This window comes from Dromiciops gliroides, chromosome 3 (genome assembly GCF_019393635.1).
Source record: "Dromiciops gliroides isolate mDroGli1 chromosome 3, mDroGli1.pri, whole genome shotgun sequence".
Classification (NCBI taxonomy): domain Eukaryota; kingdom Metazoa; phylum Chordata; class Mammalia; order Microbiotheria; family Microbiotheriidae; genus Dromiciops; species Dromiciops gliroides.
In genome coordinates this window covers 601,444,291-601,459,334 of record NC_057863.1, presented here as the reverse complement: position 1 = coordinate 601,459,334, position 15,044 = coordinate 601,444,291, and the positions used below count along the sequence as shown (strand labels likewise).

General features: G+C 45.7%; 1 protein-coding gene across 2 annotated transcripts in view; it reads right to left on the bottom strand.

Annotated features, from left to right (window-relative positions):
- Positions 1-15,044, bottom strand: part of LAPTM5 (lysosomal protein transmembrane 5) — a 120,746-nt gene that overhangs the window by 14,053 nt on the left and 91,649 nt on the right. For both annotated transcript variants that reach the window (XM_043990533.1, XM_043990534.1), the window contains exon 4: positions 241-334. In XM_043990533.1, the coding sequence (XP_043846468.1) occupies positions 241-334 (94 nt within the window). The remainder of the gene's footprint in view (positions 1-240; positions 335-15,044) is intronic.

Here is a 15,044-nt window from a genome sequence, read left to right as displayed (position 1 = left end):
TGTCTTAGGGAGCTTTCTATCCATCCCTGGAAGTGTTGGTCAGAGCCTGGATCGCCCAGAGAGCTGGCAAATGACCACAGCTGGTGAAGTCCCCCAGGACAGCTGACTCCTGGTCCCACAAACTGACTGGGCTGCCCCCCAAGCAACCCTAGACTGCGGTACTCTTCTTCCTCCTCCTCCTCTGCCTCCTTCCTCAGTTTCCAACTGCCTAACGAACCCCCCCCCTCCCAAGGGACATACCAATCTTGTAGTAGGATGTCTGCAGGATTTTGCAGTATCCTTTGCCAGTGGCCACCTCCACGGAGTGCTCGATGAGAAGCAGCACACTCATGACCTAAGGAAGGCAGAACAGACATGAACAGGTGAGGCTACTGAGCATGCACTTGTAGTTGGGCTAGCCCTTTAGAAGTCAGTGGTTAAAAAAAAAAGGGGGGGGGTCCTGGGAGGGAAGCTCCATTGACCAACTTGAGGGCCCTGGCTCACCTCTGAATCTCAGTTTCCCCACATCCACTCCCACCCCCAACCCCCACAAAGAATTAGAGCGTTGATCACAGTCCCAGAAGACAACTGAATTCAATTCAACCATTGTTTAAGTTGTATTTGGAGTCATCTCAGCTCTGCCCCTTGAGTCAATCAATCAGCATTTATTAAGCACCTACTAGGTATGGTCCAAGCACTATGTTAATCAGTGGGGTACAAGGACAAAGGAAAGGCAGGTCTGTCTGTAAAGTACCTATGTTCTACTGGAAGAATGCAACATGTTTGAGAGTAAGTAAACATAGTGTGTGTGTGTGTGTGTGTGTGTGTGTGTGGCATCAACCTCTGAGTCCTCAGGAAAGGTCTCTTGGAGGATGTGGCTTTTGAACCAAGTACTTCCTACCTATGTAGTCCTGGGCAAGTCATTTCCCCTCTTTGAGACTCAGTTTCTTCATTTGTTAAATAATTATTTTAGTCCTGTATTTGATCCAGCAAAAAGCTTCAGTCTCATTACCAAGGGTTGGACTAGGTGTCTTCTAAGGTTCCTTCTTGCTCAAAGGATCTAGCTGTGGAACAGTTTCCACCCCTAACCCACTGCAGCTGGTCAAGCACCCTTCCTTGAACTGAACACCATCCTCCAGATAGGGTTCAAGCAGGGCAGAAGAGAGCAGGGCTATGGTCTCCCTACCTCCCTCTGGAAACTGCTCCTATCTACTGAGCCTCAGTTTACCTCAGTTAGCTTGGGCTCTTGTATCACAATGGTTCTTCTTCCAATTTCTTCCTCAGATCACAATTTGTTTCTGATTTACAGAAAGGTTTGCCCGTGGCAGTGAAGACTTAGAGTTATAGAACACAGAATGAAAGAGCTGGGGGTGGGGGGCCCTTACAACACAGAATGTCAGAGCTGAGAGGGCCCTTAGAACAGAGGATGTCAGGGCTGGGAGGGCCCTTAGAACACAGGATGTTAGAACTGGGAGGGCCCTTAGAACATAGGATGTCAGAGCTGGGAGAGCCCTTACAACACAGAATGTCAGAGCTGAGAGGGCCCTTAGAACAGAGGATGTCAGGGCTGGGAGGGCCCTTAGAACACAGGATGTTAGAACTGGGAGGGCCCTTAGAACAGAGAATGTCAGGGCTGGGAGGACCTTTAGAACAGAGAATGTGGGGCCATAGAGTATAAATGTTGGAACATAGAATAGAGAATGTCAGTACTGGAATCTAGAATATCAAAACCTTGAGATGCCTGAGAATGTTGAATGTTAGAGCTGGAAACGACCTTGAAAGTCAGAATGTCACCTCTGGGAGGGACCAGAAAGATTATTTGGCCCAACTCCCTCATTTTGTAGATGAGGAAATTTCAGTTCAGAAAGAGGAAGCAACTTGCCCAAAGTCACACAGATAGTCGGTGACTGAGCCAGACCAATGTTTCTGGTACCCAAGCTCCTCCTCTATAAGCATCAGTAAGCATTTATTAAGTGCTTCCTGCATACCAGGCACTGTGCTGAGTATTGAGGATACAAACACAAAGGACCTCCCAGAGCTTACATTTTAATAGGGGAAGTGATAGGGGTATCCACGAATATGGACACAAGGTGACTTTGGGTGGAAAGCCACTAGCAGCAAGAGGGGGAACCACACACCTCCCCCGAACTATCTTTGAAAACCCTTTTCATTCAACCCCCTACAAGGGTTGGGCCTGCCGGGAAAGGCTTCCTGCTCTGAAACCCCTCCTCCCTTAACTGGAATAAAATGGCCCCAGCCCATGGACATAGGAGAGTTAATCATTGGTCTCCCTGGGACCTCTCTTTCAAACCACAGAAACATCCAAAGAGAGAGAACATTTCTCTCCCTCTCAAAAAGAAGGCAGCAATCATATCACCTTCTTCCCTGCCAGGAAAAGCCAGGCTAACTGGGGCAGAAGGTCAGGATACTGAAATGGAGGAAAGGGTGATGCAGACAAGAAAGGAGAAGTGAGGCCGTAGGGCAAGGACATCACCATTTTATCTCCTACAGGCCCCAAACTCCTGACCCTCCACTAGACAAGCCAGCTGTCTCTTTAAGGGAAAAGAGCTCTACTGATTCTGACATCCTTCGTTCTAAGGTTCTCCATTCTAACATTCTATCTCCCAGCTCTGATATTCTGTGTTCTAAGGGCCCTCCCAGCTCTGACATCCTGTGTTCTAAGGGCTCCCTTTTGCCCTGATGTTCTGTGTTCTCACCATCCTCTATCCAGTGACAGTGGGCTTCTTGCTGATCCTCAAAGCAAACACTCCATCTCCCGACTCAGGGCATTTTCTCTGGCCATCCCCATGCCTGGAAATGCTCTCCCTCCTCCACTTCCTTCAAGTCCTAGCTAGAATCCTACTTTCCACAGGGAACCTCTTCTTTAATCCTTCCCTCTGGTGATTAACTCCAATGTGTCCTGTCCATAGCTTGTTTGCACACGTCTCTCCCCTTCCCCGCATCAGAGTATCAGCATCTTGAGGCAGGGACTGTCTTTGACTTCCCTTTGTATCCCCAGCCCTTACCACATACTGGGCCTCTCATACATGTGTATTGATTGACCGACTGACTAGATGACAACACCCCTTCCAACTCTAGCAGTCTTAGTTCTAAAGACATAAGCTCGTTTAGAACCACAAGGGAACTCAGAAGCCATCCCATTTTTCTTACTAGTTGGACACAGAGACTGCGGCAGTGTCTCCCTGGCAACATCTGAAACCCCAGATACCTGACCTGGCCAGTGCGAGCATCCTCTCCCTAGGAAGATGGAGAGGCTAGATACTGAGCTAGGAACTGGCTGGAAACAGAGTCTTCTCTTCCCTCTGCCATAAACAGGATGGAGAAACCCACCGAGCCGCCCAGAGCTTTGCCGCAGACCCCAGCCTCACCAAGCCTTCTTCTGATGGTCAATTCCATTTCCCAAGTCCCCACAAAGCATTCTAGTCACCAGAGAAGTGTCTAAACTCCTGGGTTTGTAAAATGTTCATGTAATAAAGGATTTGAAAGAGTATCGTATCCAAACTCCCTCATTGTCCAAATTAGGAACCTGAGACCCAGAAAGGAGAAATAACTTGGCCAAGGTCACCTGAAGAGGATCAACATTTATATGGTGCTTTAAGGTTAGCAAAGTAACTTACATAAAGTATCTCGCTTGATTAGATGCTGTTGTTATCCCCATCTTATAAATGAGGAAACTGAGGCTGAGAGAGGTTGGGTGACTTGCCCAAGATCATACATTGGAGGCCAGATTTGAACTCGGGTCTTCCTCCTTCCAAGTCCAGCACCCTGTCCACTGCACCACCTAATATCAAATGTCAAAGCTGGGAAGGGTCATGGAAATTATCTCATCCAATGCCCTCATTTTGTAAATTAGGAAATTAAAGCAATTTAGTTGTAGAGCCAGGCCTAGGACTCAGGTCCCCTGGCTGTGCTCCAAGTATATTTCTACTCATTCCAAATTAGCAAGAGAACTGGGATTAGAACCCATGTCCCTCAGCTCCTAGCCCAGGACTTAAACCACTCCACTGCTGCTTTTGACTGTGCTTCCCTTCCCCTCTTACCTGGCCCTCTAGGATTCTAGAGCATCAAATGAGATGATAACGATGCAATGCTTGGTCCATAAGAGATGCTTAATAAATGCTTGTTCCCTTCCTCTTCCTCTCTCTGCCCTTACCAGTTAAGTCTTCTTGTTTACAAGTCACTCTCTTTGGAGTTAAGTCAACAGAGATTAGCTCCCCAAGGCGTGATCTCTCCTAGAGTCCTTTTCCCAAACCCACAGAACTGAGCACCAGAGCCCTCTCTGATACCACCAGGGGATCTCTGGCCAAGAGGCCAAGTCAGGACAGCTTCTGTCTTTACCACCCCCACAACACCACCAATGTGCCAAGAGCCTGCTGAGTGAGTAGATAATGGGTTCTCTGGGAAGTGAAACTGGTATTTTAGAACCCGGAAGGGTTAGAGAACCAGATTCCCAGAGTTCAAGGCCACATCAAAGACTGCCTACAGATGACCTAGAATTCTTTCTATCACCTTCCTGAAAGGGGCCATGCAGGTTTTTCTTGAAGACTTCTAATGATGGGAAACTCATTACCTCCAAGGCATCTTATTCCACTTTTTGAACAACTCTCATTTGATAAGAAGTTTTTTTTTCTTATATAGAAATCAAATCTGTATGTGTGCGTGCACAAATTCTATTAACCCTTGTTCTGCCAGCCACAGTTCCAGAGGATTCCTGATGAAAGACACTGCCCCGCTGTAGATAGGGAAGTGATGGCTGCAGGTTGGAACAGATGACTTTTTTAGACATGGCTACTATAAGAATTTGTTTTGCCTGACTAAAAATACCTGTAATGAGTTTTGTTTTTCTTGCTTTCTCAATGAATGGAGTCGGGGCAGGTGAGAGAATTCAGAAGTGAACATGAAATAAAATGGAATTTTTAAAAATATACTGTAAAGAACAGCCCCCCCCCCAAAAAAAAATCCTTGTTCTATCTTATGGAGTCAGGCAGATCAAGTTTAATTCTAATCATGTCTGATACAAAAGCCATCCTAATACTTGAACGTGGGCAACATGTGGAATCTTCTCTTCTCTGGACTCACATACTTCCAATAATTCATAGTTAGGACTCTAATCCTCAGCCCACCCCCCTCCCTCAGATCTTAGTCACACAAATGCCTCCTCCATCCTATGGTTAATACAATCAACCCCTTTTTATCCAAACCATAGGACTTTGGGCCTATTCTTATTAAACTTCATCTTGGGTGATCCAGTTCATCATTTTAGCCCATTGACATCTTTTTAGATCATGATCCTGTCTCTACCATGTTAACCAACCCTTGCAGTGTTGGGTCATCTGCAAATAAGATGAATGGGCCATCTATGCTTTCTTCCAAGGTATTAGATAAACAGTCCAGGGTCAAAGGTAGATCTTTGGTGCTTTCCACTAGAAATGTCCTTACCAGGTTGACATTAATTCACTGATCATAGCTCTTTGGGTACATAACCTCATCTGAGCCTTAACTGGTGTTTGACAGTCCACCTTGATCAACTGCCCTGTGGAATTCCCCACCGTGACCATTTCAAACTATTGTTTGCCTTTTCTCACCACCAACTACACCCTGATTTTCCATACTTACAGCTAAAGACCCATTGTTCTACTTTACTGAGAAGACTGAGATCATATGGTGTGAGCTCCTTCAGCTCCCCACCATTCCTCAGATTCTCAACATCATGGCCCACTCTCCTTCCCTAAGTAAGTCTGACTTCTCCACCTGCTCCCTTGATCCTCCTCTCTCCAGCTTCCTCCAACAGTCTCTGTCTCTGTCTCTGTCTCTGTCTCTGTCTCTCTCTCTCTCTCCCCTCATTGTCAGTCAAGAAGCATTTTAAAAGCACCTACTATGTGCCAGGCACATAAGTGCTAAGTGCTGAAAATACAAAGAAAAACAAAAAATAGTCCCTGTTCTCAAGGAGCTTACAATGTAATGGGGGAGACAATGTGCAAACAACTAGGGAGGTGGGGTGGGGCTGGAGAATGAACAATGTACAATGTCTGGTTTGCCCATGGTTGGAGCAGCTAGGTGGTACAGGGCCTGGGCCTGGAGTCAGGACCCCAGGCTTGTTTTCTCCTAAGCCTTCTCTTTTCTAAGAGAAACACCCCCAGTCTCACATACACCATGCCCTCCAGCCCCTTTGTTATCCTGCCCTCCTTCCTCTGGATGGTGTCTAGCTCATCAAAAATCACATGGAGGGGGCAGCTAGGTGGCGCAGTGGATAAAGCACCGGCCCTGGAGTCAGGAGGACCTGAGTTCAAATCCAACCTCTGACACTTGACACTTACTAGCTATGTGACCCTGAGCAAGTCACTTAACCCCCATTGCCCTGCAAAAAAAAAAAAATCACATGGAGGTGGCACAAGTGGATCTGAAATCAGGAAAAGTTCAAATCCAGCCTCACACACTTACTAACTGGGTTACTCTGGGCAAGTCACTTTGATCTCTGTTTGCCTCAGTTTCCTGACCTGTAAAATGGGGATCATTATAGCACCTACCTCCCAGGGTTGTTGTGAGGAGCAAAGAAGATAATATTTGTAAAGCACTTAGCATGGTGCCCTGCACATAGTAGGCACTTAATATTGTCTTCCTTCTTTGTCAACTTGGTTAAGTAGCTGTGAGACCTTGTCATTTCACCTCTCTCATCTCAGTTTCCTCATCTGTAAAAAGGAAGGATGAGGGGCAGCTAGGCGGCGCAGTGGATAAAGCACCGGCCCTGGAGTCAGGAGTACCTGAGTTCAAATCTGGCCTCAGAAACTTAACACTTACGAGCTGTGTGACCCTGGGCAAGTCACTTAACCCCAATTGCCTCACTAAAATTAAAAAAAAAAAAGGAAGGATGAGACTAAATGCTCACTAAGGTCCTTTCCAATACAAGTACCTTACATTCTAATGGGGCAGGTAGTGTGTCCATAAAATGGCACATGTATGGTACCTACAGGGGCAGCGGAGGCTGACCTTAGAAGGGCAAGTCTTAATGGGTCTGCCCCGCCCCCACACCAATTCATGCACCATGTGATCTTCAAGTATTTGGAAGGCTGGTAAGTGACAGAGGAATTATCCGATCAATCAATCACAAACATTTATGAAGCACCTACCCACTAGAGATACAAAAACAAGAGAAATACTCCCTGCCCTAGGGATGCTTACATTCTGTTGGGAGAGATGTGTACATAAATAGTATATCTGAAAAAATAGATAAAATAAATTTGCCATAATTTATATGATATTATTTATATCACATCATTCATATTGCAGTATTTATGTCCCATGTCACTTATGCTACATTATTTATATCTCAAGTATTTCATATTGCATAATTTATACTAGATATAATTCGTATTGTATTATTTATATTACATATAACTTATATTGCATTATTTATGTCACAGGTAATTCACATTACGTTATTTATATTGCAAGTAATTCATATCACTTTTTTTTTGCAGGGCATTTGGGGTTAAATGACTTGCCCAGGGTCACACAGCCAGTAGCTGTTAAATATCTGAGGCCGGATCCAAACTCAGGTCCTCCTGAATCGAGGGCTGGTACTCTATCCACTGTGCCACCTAGCTGCCCCTATATCACATTATTTATAGCACATGTTACTTGTGTCACATGTAGTTCATGTTACATTATTTATATTGCATGTGATTTATATAGCATTTATATGCTATGTAGTTTATATATTACTTATATCACATGTAATTCATGTTACATAATTTATATGACATGTGATTTATATTGCTTTGTTTATATGACATGTGGTTTATAATCTATTACTTATATCACATATAATTCATGTTACATTATTACATATATGCACGGAGGCAGGTCCAAGCAGCGGTGGGCCAGGAATCCAATAAGACCTCTCTCATGTAGAAGGGAGCAGACAGTCAGAGGGACCTTTGAAGGGAACCAGACACTGTAGGGTGTGGAGGGGAGAAGAAAGCCCCTTCTAGGCATGGCCACAGTCTGGACAAAGGCACAGAGATGAAAGATGAGTCAGGTGTGAGGGATAACAGAAAAGCCAGGTCAGCTGGCCCAGCCTATTGAGCATGTAAAGGATAAAGGAGAGTCGTGTGTAATGATGCTGCAAAGGCAGGTTAGCACCAGGTTGTGATGGTTTTAAATGATGAACAACGGTCATGGAGGCGCTGGAGGCCATAGGAGTTTCTTGAGCAGGGGAATGACCCTGTCAGACCTGGGCTTCAGGAATAGCAATTGAATAGAACCTGGAGGATCCGGGCAGCTGTTAGATAACCATGGTGGCTATCACTCACCCACCAGCATCTTGCTTAAAGAGACCCTGTCCGAGTGTCCATTTTTAGCCTCTGGAAAGCACCTGAATTTCCCAGTTTGCAGGTGTTGGGGGGCCGCCCGCACACCGAACTGAAAACATCAATGACGCTCCTTGGGACTTGAGATTCTTGGTTTCCCAGACCCTTTTCCTCTCACCACTTTCACTATTCTCACTAACAGACTGGCAGGCTCACCCAAAAGGAGGCATTAGTGAGTGTAACAGTGGGCGGAAGCTAGGTCTGGTCTAAGCCTGATCTTCTCTTCCCCTCAGCTGTCAGGCAGGAGGTCAGCCTTACAGAGGGAGAGAATAAGTGATCACCTAAGTAAGTAAAAGCATGGTTCTCGGTGCCTTGCACACAGTAGGGCTCAATAAAGCCTTGTTGAATGAATAGATTAATAATTTTGAGTTCCTGTTTGGACATGTAACTGTGACCTTGGGCGAGTCATTTTCCCTCTGGGTAAAATGGAGATTAAAAAGTCATGATCAGGTAGCATGAATATTAAGGAGCTCTAGAAACAGGAGCTGGGATTTTTGTGGTGTGGTTGGACGAGTAATAGGAAGGGGACCCACCTCGTTAGAGATCATCAAGACCAGCCCCGTCATTTTACAGATGAGGACACTGGGACCCAGAGAAGGGGAAACGGTTTGTTTGAGGTAACAGAGTTAAAGGCAAAGGCAGAATGAGAAGCCAGGATTCCTGACCTTCGGTCCAATGATTTTTGTAGGAAAATCTTTACCCAATGGAAGACCCATGTGAGATGAAGGAGGACCTCTGATCTGCCCCCACCTAATGTGGCTTCCTCCCCCCGCCTCCCCCCAAGGTCACCAAATGGCCTCATCCTCCTTGAGCTCTCCAAAGTGTTAGAAACTGCACTTAGCCTCCTCTTCCCGGAAAATCTCTCCTCTATTGGAGGCAGCCTGGTAGGAAGTCTCTGGTTCTGGAGTCAAAGGACCCAGGTTCAAATCCTATATGCTGCCACAAAACCCCAGTATGCCCAGGGAAGGGACAAGCAGATAGAACATACTCTTTGCATTGCTATCTTCTCACCAGTCAGTGAACTGGGGAAGCTCCTCAGAGCTGTGCCCTGCCCAAGGATCTCTCCTTAAATGGGCCATATGACTGAGCCCCTCCATCTTGCAGCAGTAAGGAGCACCTCATTGGAGTTGAACTCCCCCTGCTCTTCTCATCTCCCTAGTCACGGTGTGGGCAGCTTCTCTAGTAAGGGAACTCACCCGAATTCATTCCCCATGCCCTTCTGCAATGAACCTGGATCCCCTAAATCTGTGATCTAGGGTCCCTCCCACTAAGGATTCTCTTCTTGGTGATTCAAGGTCCCCCAACCCAGCTCAGGAAACCATCGGGGCTCCTTATCATGATCGTTTTTATATATCATAGACATAGAGCTGGAAGGGATTTACAAGACTTCTAGTCTGACTCATTTTACAGATGAAGAAACAGAGGTCTTGGAAGAGTTAAGTGACTTGTCTAAGGTCACAGAGGTACCAAGTGTCAGAGGTCAAATTTGAACCCAAGTCCTCTGACTCCAGAGCCAATGTTTGTTCAATTGTCCCATGCTACTCTGCCTACCATCATTATTATTGTAAATTTACAAGAATTTCATCACTTACATAGGGAGACAGGACTTGGTGCTCCCATCCCCACTTTACAGATAAATAAATTGAGGACCAGAGACCCTATGATCATGGATTTACAACTAGAAGGGACTTGAGATGTCATTTAAGTGCAATCCTCCTCTTAGTTTTTACAAATGAGGAAACGGAAGCCCCTGGGGAAAAGTAATAATAATAATACTAAAATTATATTAACAATAACTAGCATTTACATAGCACCTACAATGTGTCAGGCACTGTGCTAAAAGCCTTAAAAATATCATCTCATTTTTATCCTCACAACAATCCTGAGACGTAGATGTTACTAATATCCCCATTTTACAGATGGGGAAACAGAAGCAGACAGAAGAAGTTAAGTGACTTGCCCAGAGTCATACAGCTGGTAAATGTCTGAGGCAAGATTCAAATTGTCTTCCTGACGGCAGGCTGAGCCCTCTATCCACTACCTCTCTGGGTGAACTGATGGCCCCTCTCTCCCTCCTATTCCCTTTCCTCCACTCCCATTTTCACACCTCTGCCCAGAGCTTTTGGGCTGTCTGTCCTAGGGGCTCTTTAACTGAGCTGCCCCCATGGCAGCCAATATCCAGAAAACAATCCCCAAAGAGGGACAGTGCCACATGCAGGATTTCTTTTCTCAGTGGGGGAGGTGCTCCTGCTATTCCTGTCTATTCTGTGTATGCACCAGGTGCATCCAGCCAGGAAGAGATGGGTTCTCTTCCTGAATTCAGGAGATAAATTTCTTGCCATGGATAGGAAGTAGTAAGTCCTTTTGATATCAAATAGGGAAGGGCAGCTAGGTGTCACAGTGGATAAAGCACCGGCCCTGGATTCAAAAGGACCTGAGTTCAAATCCAGCCTCAGACACTTGACACTTACTAGCTGTGTGACCCTGGCCAAGTCAGTTAACCCTCATTGCCCTGCCAAAAAAATAAAAATAAAAAATATATATCAAATAGGGAAACCACGCAGAAAAGAACAGAGATGGAAAGAGACCTTCCAGAGGTAGCACAACAAGTTCATGGTAGCCCAGGGTCATCTAACTGACCCCTTCCCCCAACTCTTATCAATAAGTAAGCACCTATTAAGCAATTACTTTATGCCAGGCAGGCACTGTACGAAGGACTGAGAATACAAAGAAAGAGTAAAAAAGCCAAAACAAAACAAAAAACAACCACAGTCCCTGACCTCATGGAACTTACATTCTAAAATTTTGGAAATATACTTTGTACATAAATTGTGACACACAGTCTATACAGAAGATGGCTTTAGGGGAGAAGGTATTATTCAAAGTATTAGTCAGTTAAAAAAAACATTTATTAAGCACCTACTATGCGTCAGACACTGTGCTAAAGAAAGGCAAAAGATGGACCCTAGAGTCTCCTCAGAGCAGGTACTATCTCTGATGAGGGAGACAACACACAAATGACTACAAAGTACAGAGAGGATAAAGTAGAAATGGTCACTGGAGGGAAGGCCCTGGAATTTAGAGAGATGGGGGGGGGCAGCTAGGTAGCTCAGTGGATAGAGCACCAGCCCTGGATTCAGGAGGACCTGAGTTCAAATACGGCCTCAGACACTTAACACTTACTAGCTGTGTGACCCTGGGCAAGTCACTTAACCCCAATTGCCTCACCAAAGAGAGAGAGAGAGAGAGAGAGAGAGAGAGAGAGAGAGAGAGAGAGAGAGAGAGAGAGAGAGAGAGAGAGAGAGAGAGAGAGAGATGGGGAAGGGCTTCCTCTAGAAGGTGGGATTTAATCGGGAGCTTCTCAGCATCTCCTGGACTACACTTGAGCCACACAGCCCAGACTCGACTCTTTCAGAGCCCCTTCCTGAGTGAGTGTCCTTGCCTTCTCCTCACTCAGTCTTCTCTTCTCCTCCCAAATCTGTTTCCCCTCCTTTTCAGATACTTCCTCCCCTCTTGGTCCCTATTTCCCTGCCACAGGAAACCAATAATGACTGCCCCTAGAGTTGAAATCTGTACTGGATAATAGCATTGCCTTATTATTAAATAATCTTTCCAGCTTCCCAGGTCCAGTCTCCTGTTGTTCCAAGATCCAGCCTGTCCTTCCAAGAAGTTTGCATTCCTTCCTTCCCTCCAGCCAGGCCACAGCCTCCAGCTAAGCTGCCTGAGATGGTGGGCCCCTCCTCATCTAAAGAGTTTCTCCCTGACTAAAAGCTCCTCTCCCTGCGGGGTTTGCCCCTCAGAACCCCTCTGCACATTCTTGGCCCCTGAGCCACACCCAAGCAGATGGAGCCCAGGTCACGCTCAGCATGCCAGCCTGCTAACACTTTCTCACACTGCACATTTTAGTGGGAGGTGGGCGGAAGCTCACAGCTTCTCATCACTCTGGAAGGCTCTTGACCAATTGTTTGCCACATAGTCAAGATACCAAGAGGAAATGGGAATATGTTAAAGCAGGGGAGATTGAGCCAGGCTCTCCAGGTTAATGGAAACTGGAACTGCAAAAAAGTTAGGATATAGCCCCAGGGAGCAGATAGCTTCATGGTTTTCCTCTATCGTGGGCCAACTGGAGTGTTGGAGTCAGTTATGGACACACTTTTTAGGAAGGACATTGGAGAGGTCCCAGAGGAGGATATTAGGGTTACAAAGAAAAAACAATAAAGAAAGGAAGGGAGAAAGGGAAGGAGGGAGGGAGGGGGAGGGGAGAGGGAGGGAAAGAGAGAGGGAAAGGAGGGAGGGAGAGGGGAGAGAAGGAGAGGGAGGAAGGAAGGAAGAAAAGAGGGAGGGAAGGGGGCAGCTAGGTGGTGTAGTAGATAAAGCCCCGGCCCTGGATTCAGGAGGACCTGAGTTCAAATATGGCCTCAGACACTTGACACTTACTAGCTGCATGACCTTGAGCAAGTCACTTAACCCCAATTGTCTCACCAAAAAAAAAAAAAAAGAAAAGAAAAGAAAAAGAAAATAAACACATCTGACCTCAGACACTTGATACTTACTAGTTGTGTGACCTTGGGCAAGTCATTTAACCTTCATTGGAAAGAAAGAAAGAAGGAAGGAAGGAAGGAAGGAAGGAAGGAAGGAAGGAAGGAAGGAAGGAAGGAAAGAAAGAAGGAAAAAGAGGGAGGGAGGGAGATATCTCAAAGAAAGAAAAAGAAAAAATTATTTAAGAGCCTGCATTCAAAGGGCTTTATATTCTAACAGGGGAAATAGCATGTGGATAAATACATACAAGAGGGTCTCAAGATCCCTTTATAGGAGTGTCTGTTGAAAAGTCCAAAGATGTTTAGCCAGGAGAAGAGAGTTTGGGGTGGGGTTGGGGGGAGGGACCGGGGAGGGGGGGTAAGGTTTGTAGGACACAGCATCTGTCTTCAAGGACTTGAAGAATTGTCAGAAAAGGGGTTAACCTTATTCTGCTTTTACTGGTAAAGTGGAAGGTGCAGGAGACCAATCTCCATCCATGTAGAACAGAATAATTGCAGCTACCAGAAAGCAAGATGGGCTGTACCCAGGAGGCAGTAGGGTCCCTCTTCCTCCGGATTTTCAAGCAAAAGCTGGAAAAATGTTTCTTGGGGATGTACAGGGGGCTCTTAACCAAGCATGCATTGGACTGGGCCACCTCAGGGGCCCTTCCAACTCAGGCATACTGGGACATAGAAAGGGCTTCTGACATTTATGCCTATAAGCCATGAACAACAAGAACAATGACGATAACAGGTATTATCTCCTAACAACCCTGGGAGGCAAAAGTAATTGTTATCCTCATTTAGCAGGTGAAGAAACAGGCAGAGAGCAGCAACCTGACTTGCCCAGCAGCCCACAACTTGTAAGGGTCTGAGGCCATATTTGAACTTGAGTCTTCCTGTCTCCAAATCCATTGCTCCAACCACCGTGCCAGATGAATGAATAAATTAATGAATGGATGGCTGAGTGAATAAAGCATTTATTAAGCACTTACTATATGCTAAGCACTGGGGAAACAAACAGAAAAGTTAAGACAGCCCCTGCTGGGGGGTGGGGGCGGGGAGGGAACTTACATTCTGATGGGAAAGACAACCCATACAGAAAGTTTGAGCTGTAAGTCAAAATGGAGAAGACCTACGGTCCTTAGGTCACAATGACAAAGCAGAAGTCTTTCCTTTCATGTCCTTTCCACGAATAAAATTCTATAAGTTTATGATGTTGAACGAATTGATATGATTTAAAGTTACCTTTGGACATTAACCAGGGACATTGCCCTGGACCAAATGGGCTGTACCATTCCTTAAGTTCACTCCCCAAACTCCCAAAGGCCATAGCCCACCAACCTTCTCATCACGGGGCTGGGACCTAGGCTTGACCCCAGACCTGGGCTGAAAGGAGGGATTTATTGTGCAAAGTGTGATGTACTTTTACAGGAAGTACAAGGGGAGGAGTGCGTCACCTCTCACACTAGCTTTACATATTGCCCAGAATACATTCCTGGTTCCAGGCTAGTGCCCCCTAGGCTTAAAATAAAGCCTTGGCTTCCTGTGTATATGTATCACGGTGGGAGGTGAGGCAGAGGATGGGGGGGGTGGGGAGGGAGACAGAGAGAAGGTTGTAAGAACTCCTGTAACTTAGAAGCATGGGACAGTGGGAGGAAGATTAGATTTGGAAACTGGATGCCTTTGCCATTTACTAGCTATGTGACTGAATAATTCATTTAATCTCTCTGTACCTCAGTTTCCTCATCTGTAAAATGAAGGTGTTGGGGAAAAATATAAAACCCAAGTGACTATAATGACCAAGTTTAATACTAGGGAACAGATGAGAAAACACAACCCCTTCCCATCTTTGAATAGGTATGGAACTATGGGTATGGAACACTGCCCATACTATCAGTCAATGGGTCAGTTGGTTTTTTGCTGTTGTTTTGTAACTCTTTGGTAGAATCTGGCCTTTCCTCAGAATAACCACAGAGATAAAGATGTTTTCCACAAGGATTCCACAAGCCACTGATATTGTAAACTAAGAGGGGTTGTGGGATTTGTAACAAGAAATTTGGGGAAGAAAGAGGAAAAAGGAATAGAGGTCAAGAGGGTTCAAGTTGCAGTTGTCCTCCATCTTGACACCATATGGATTTTGCAGTGTCCGGCATAT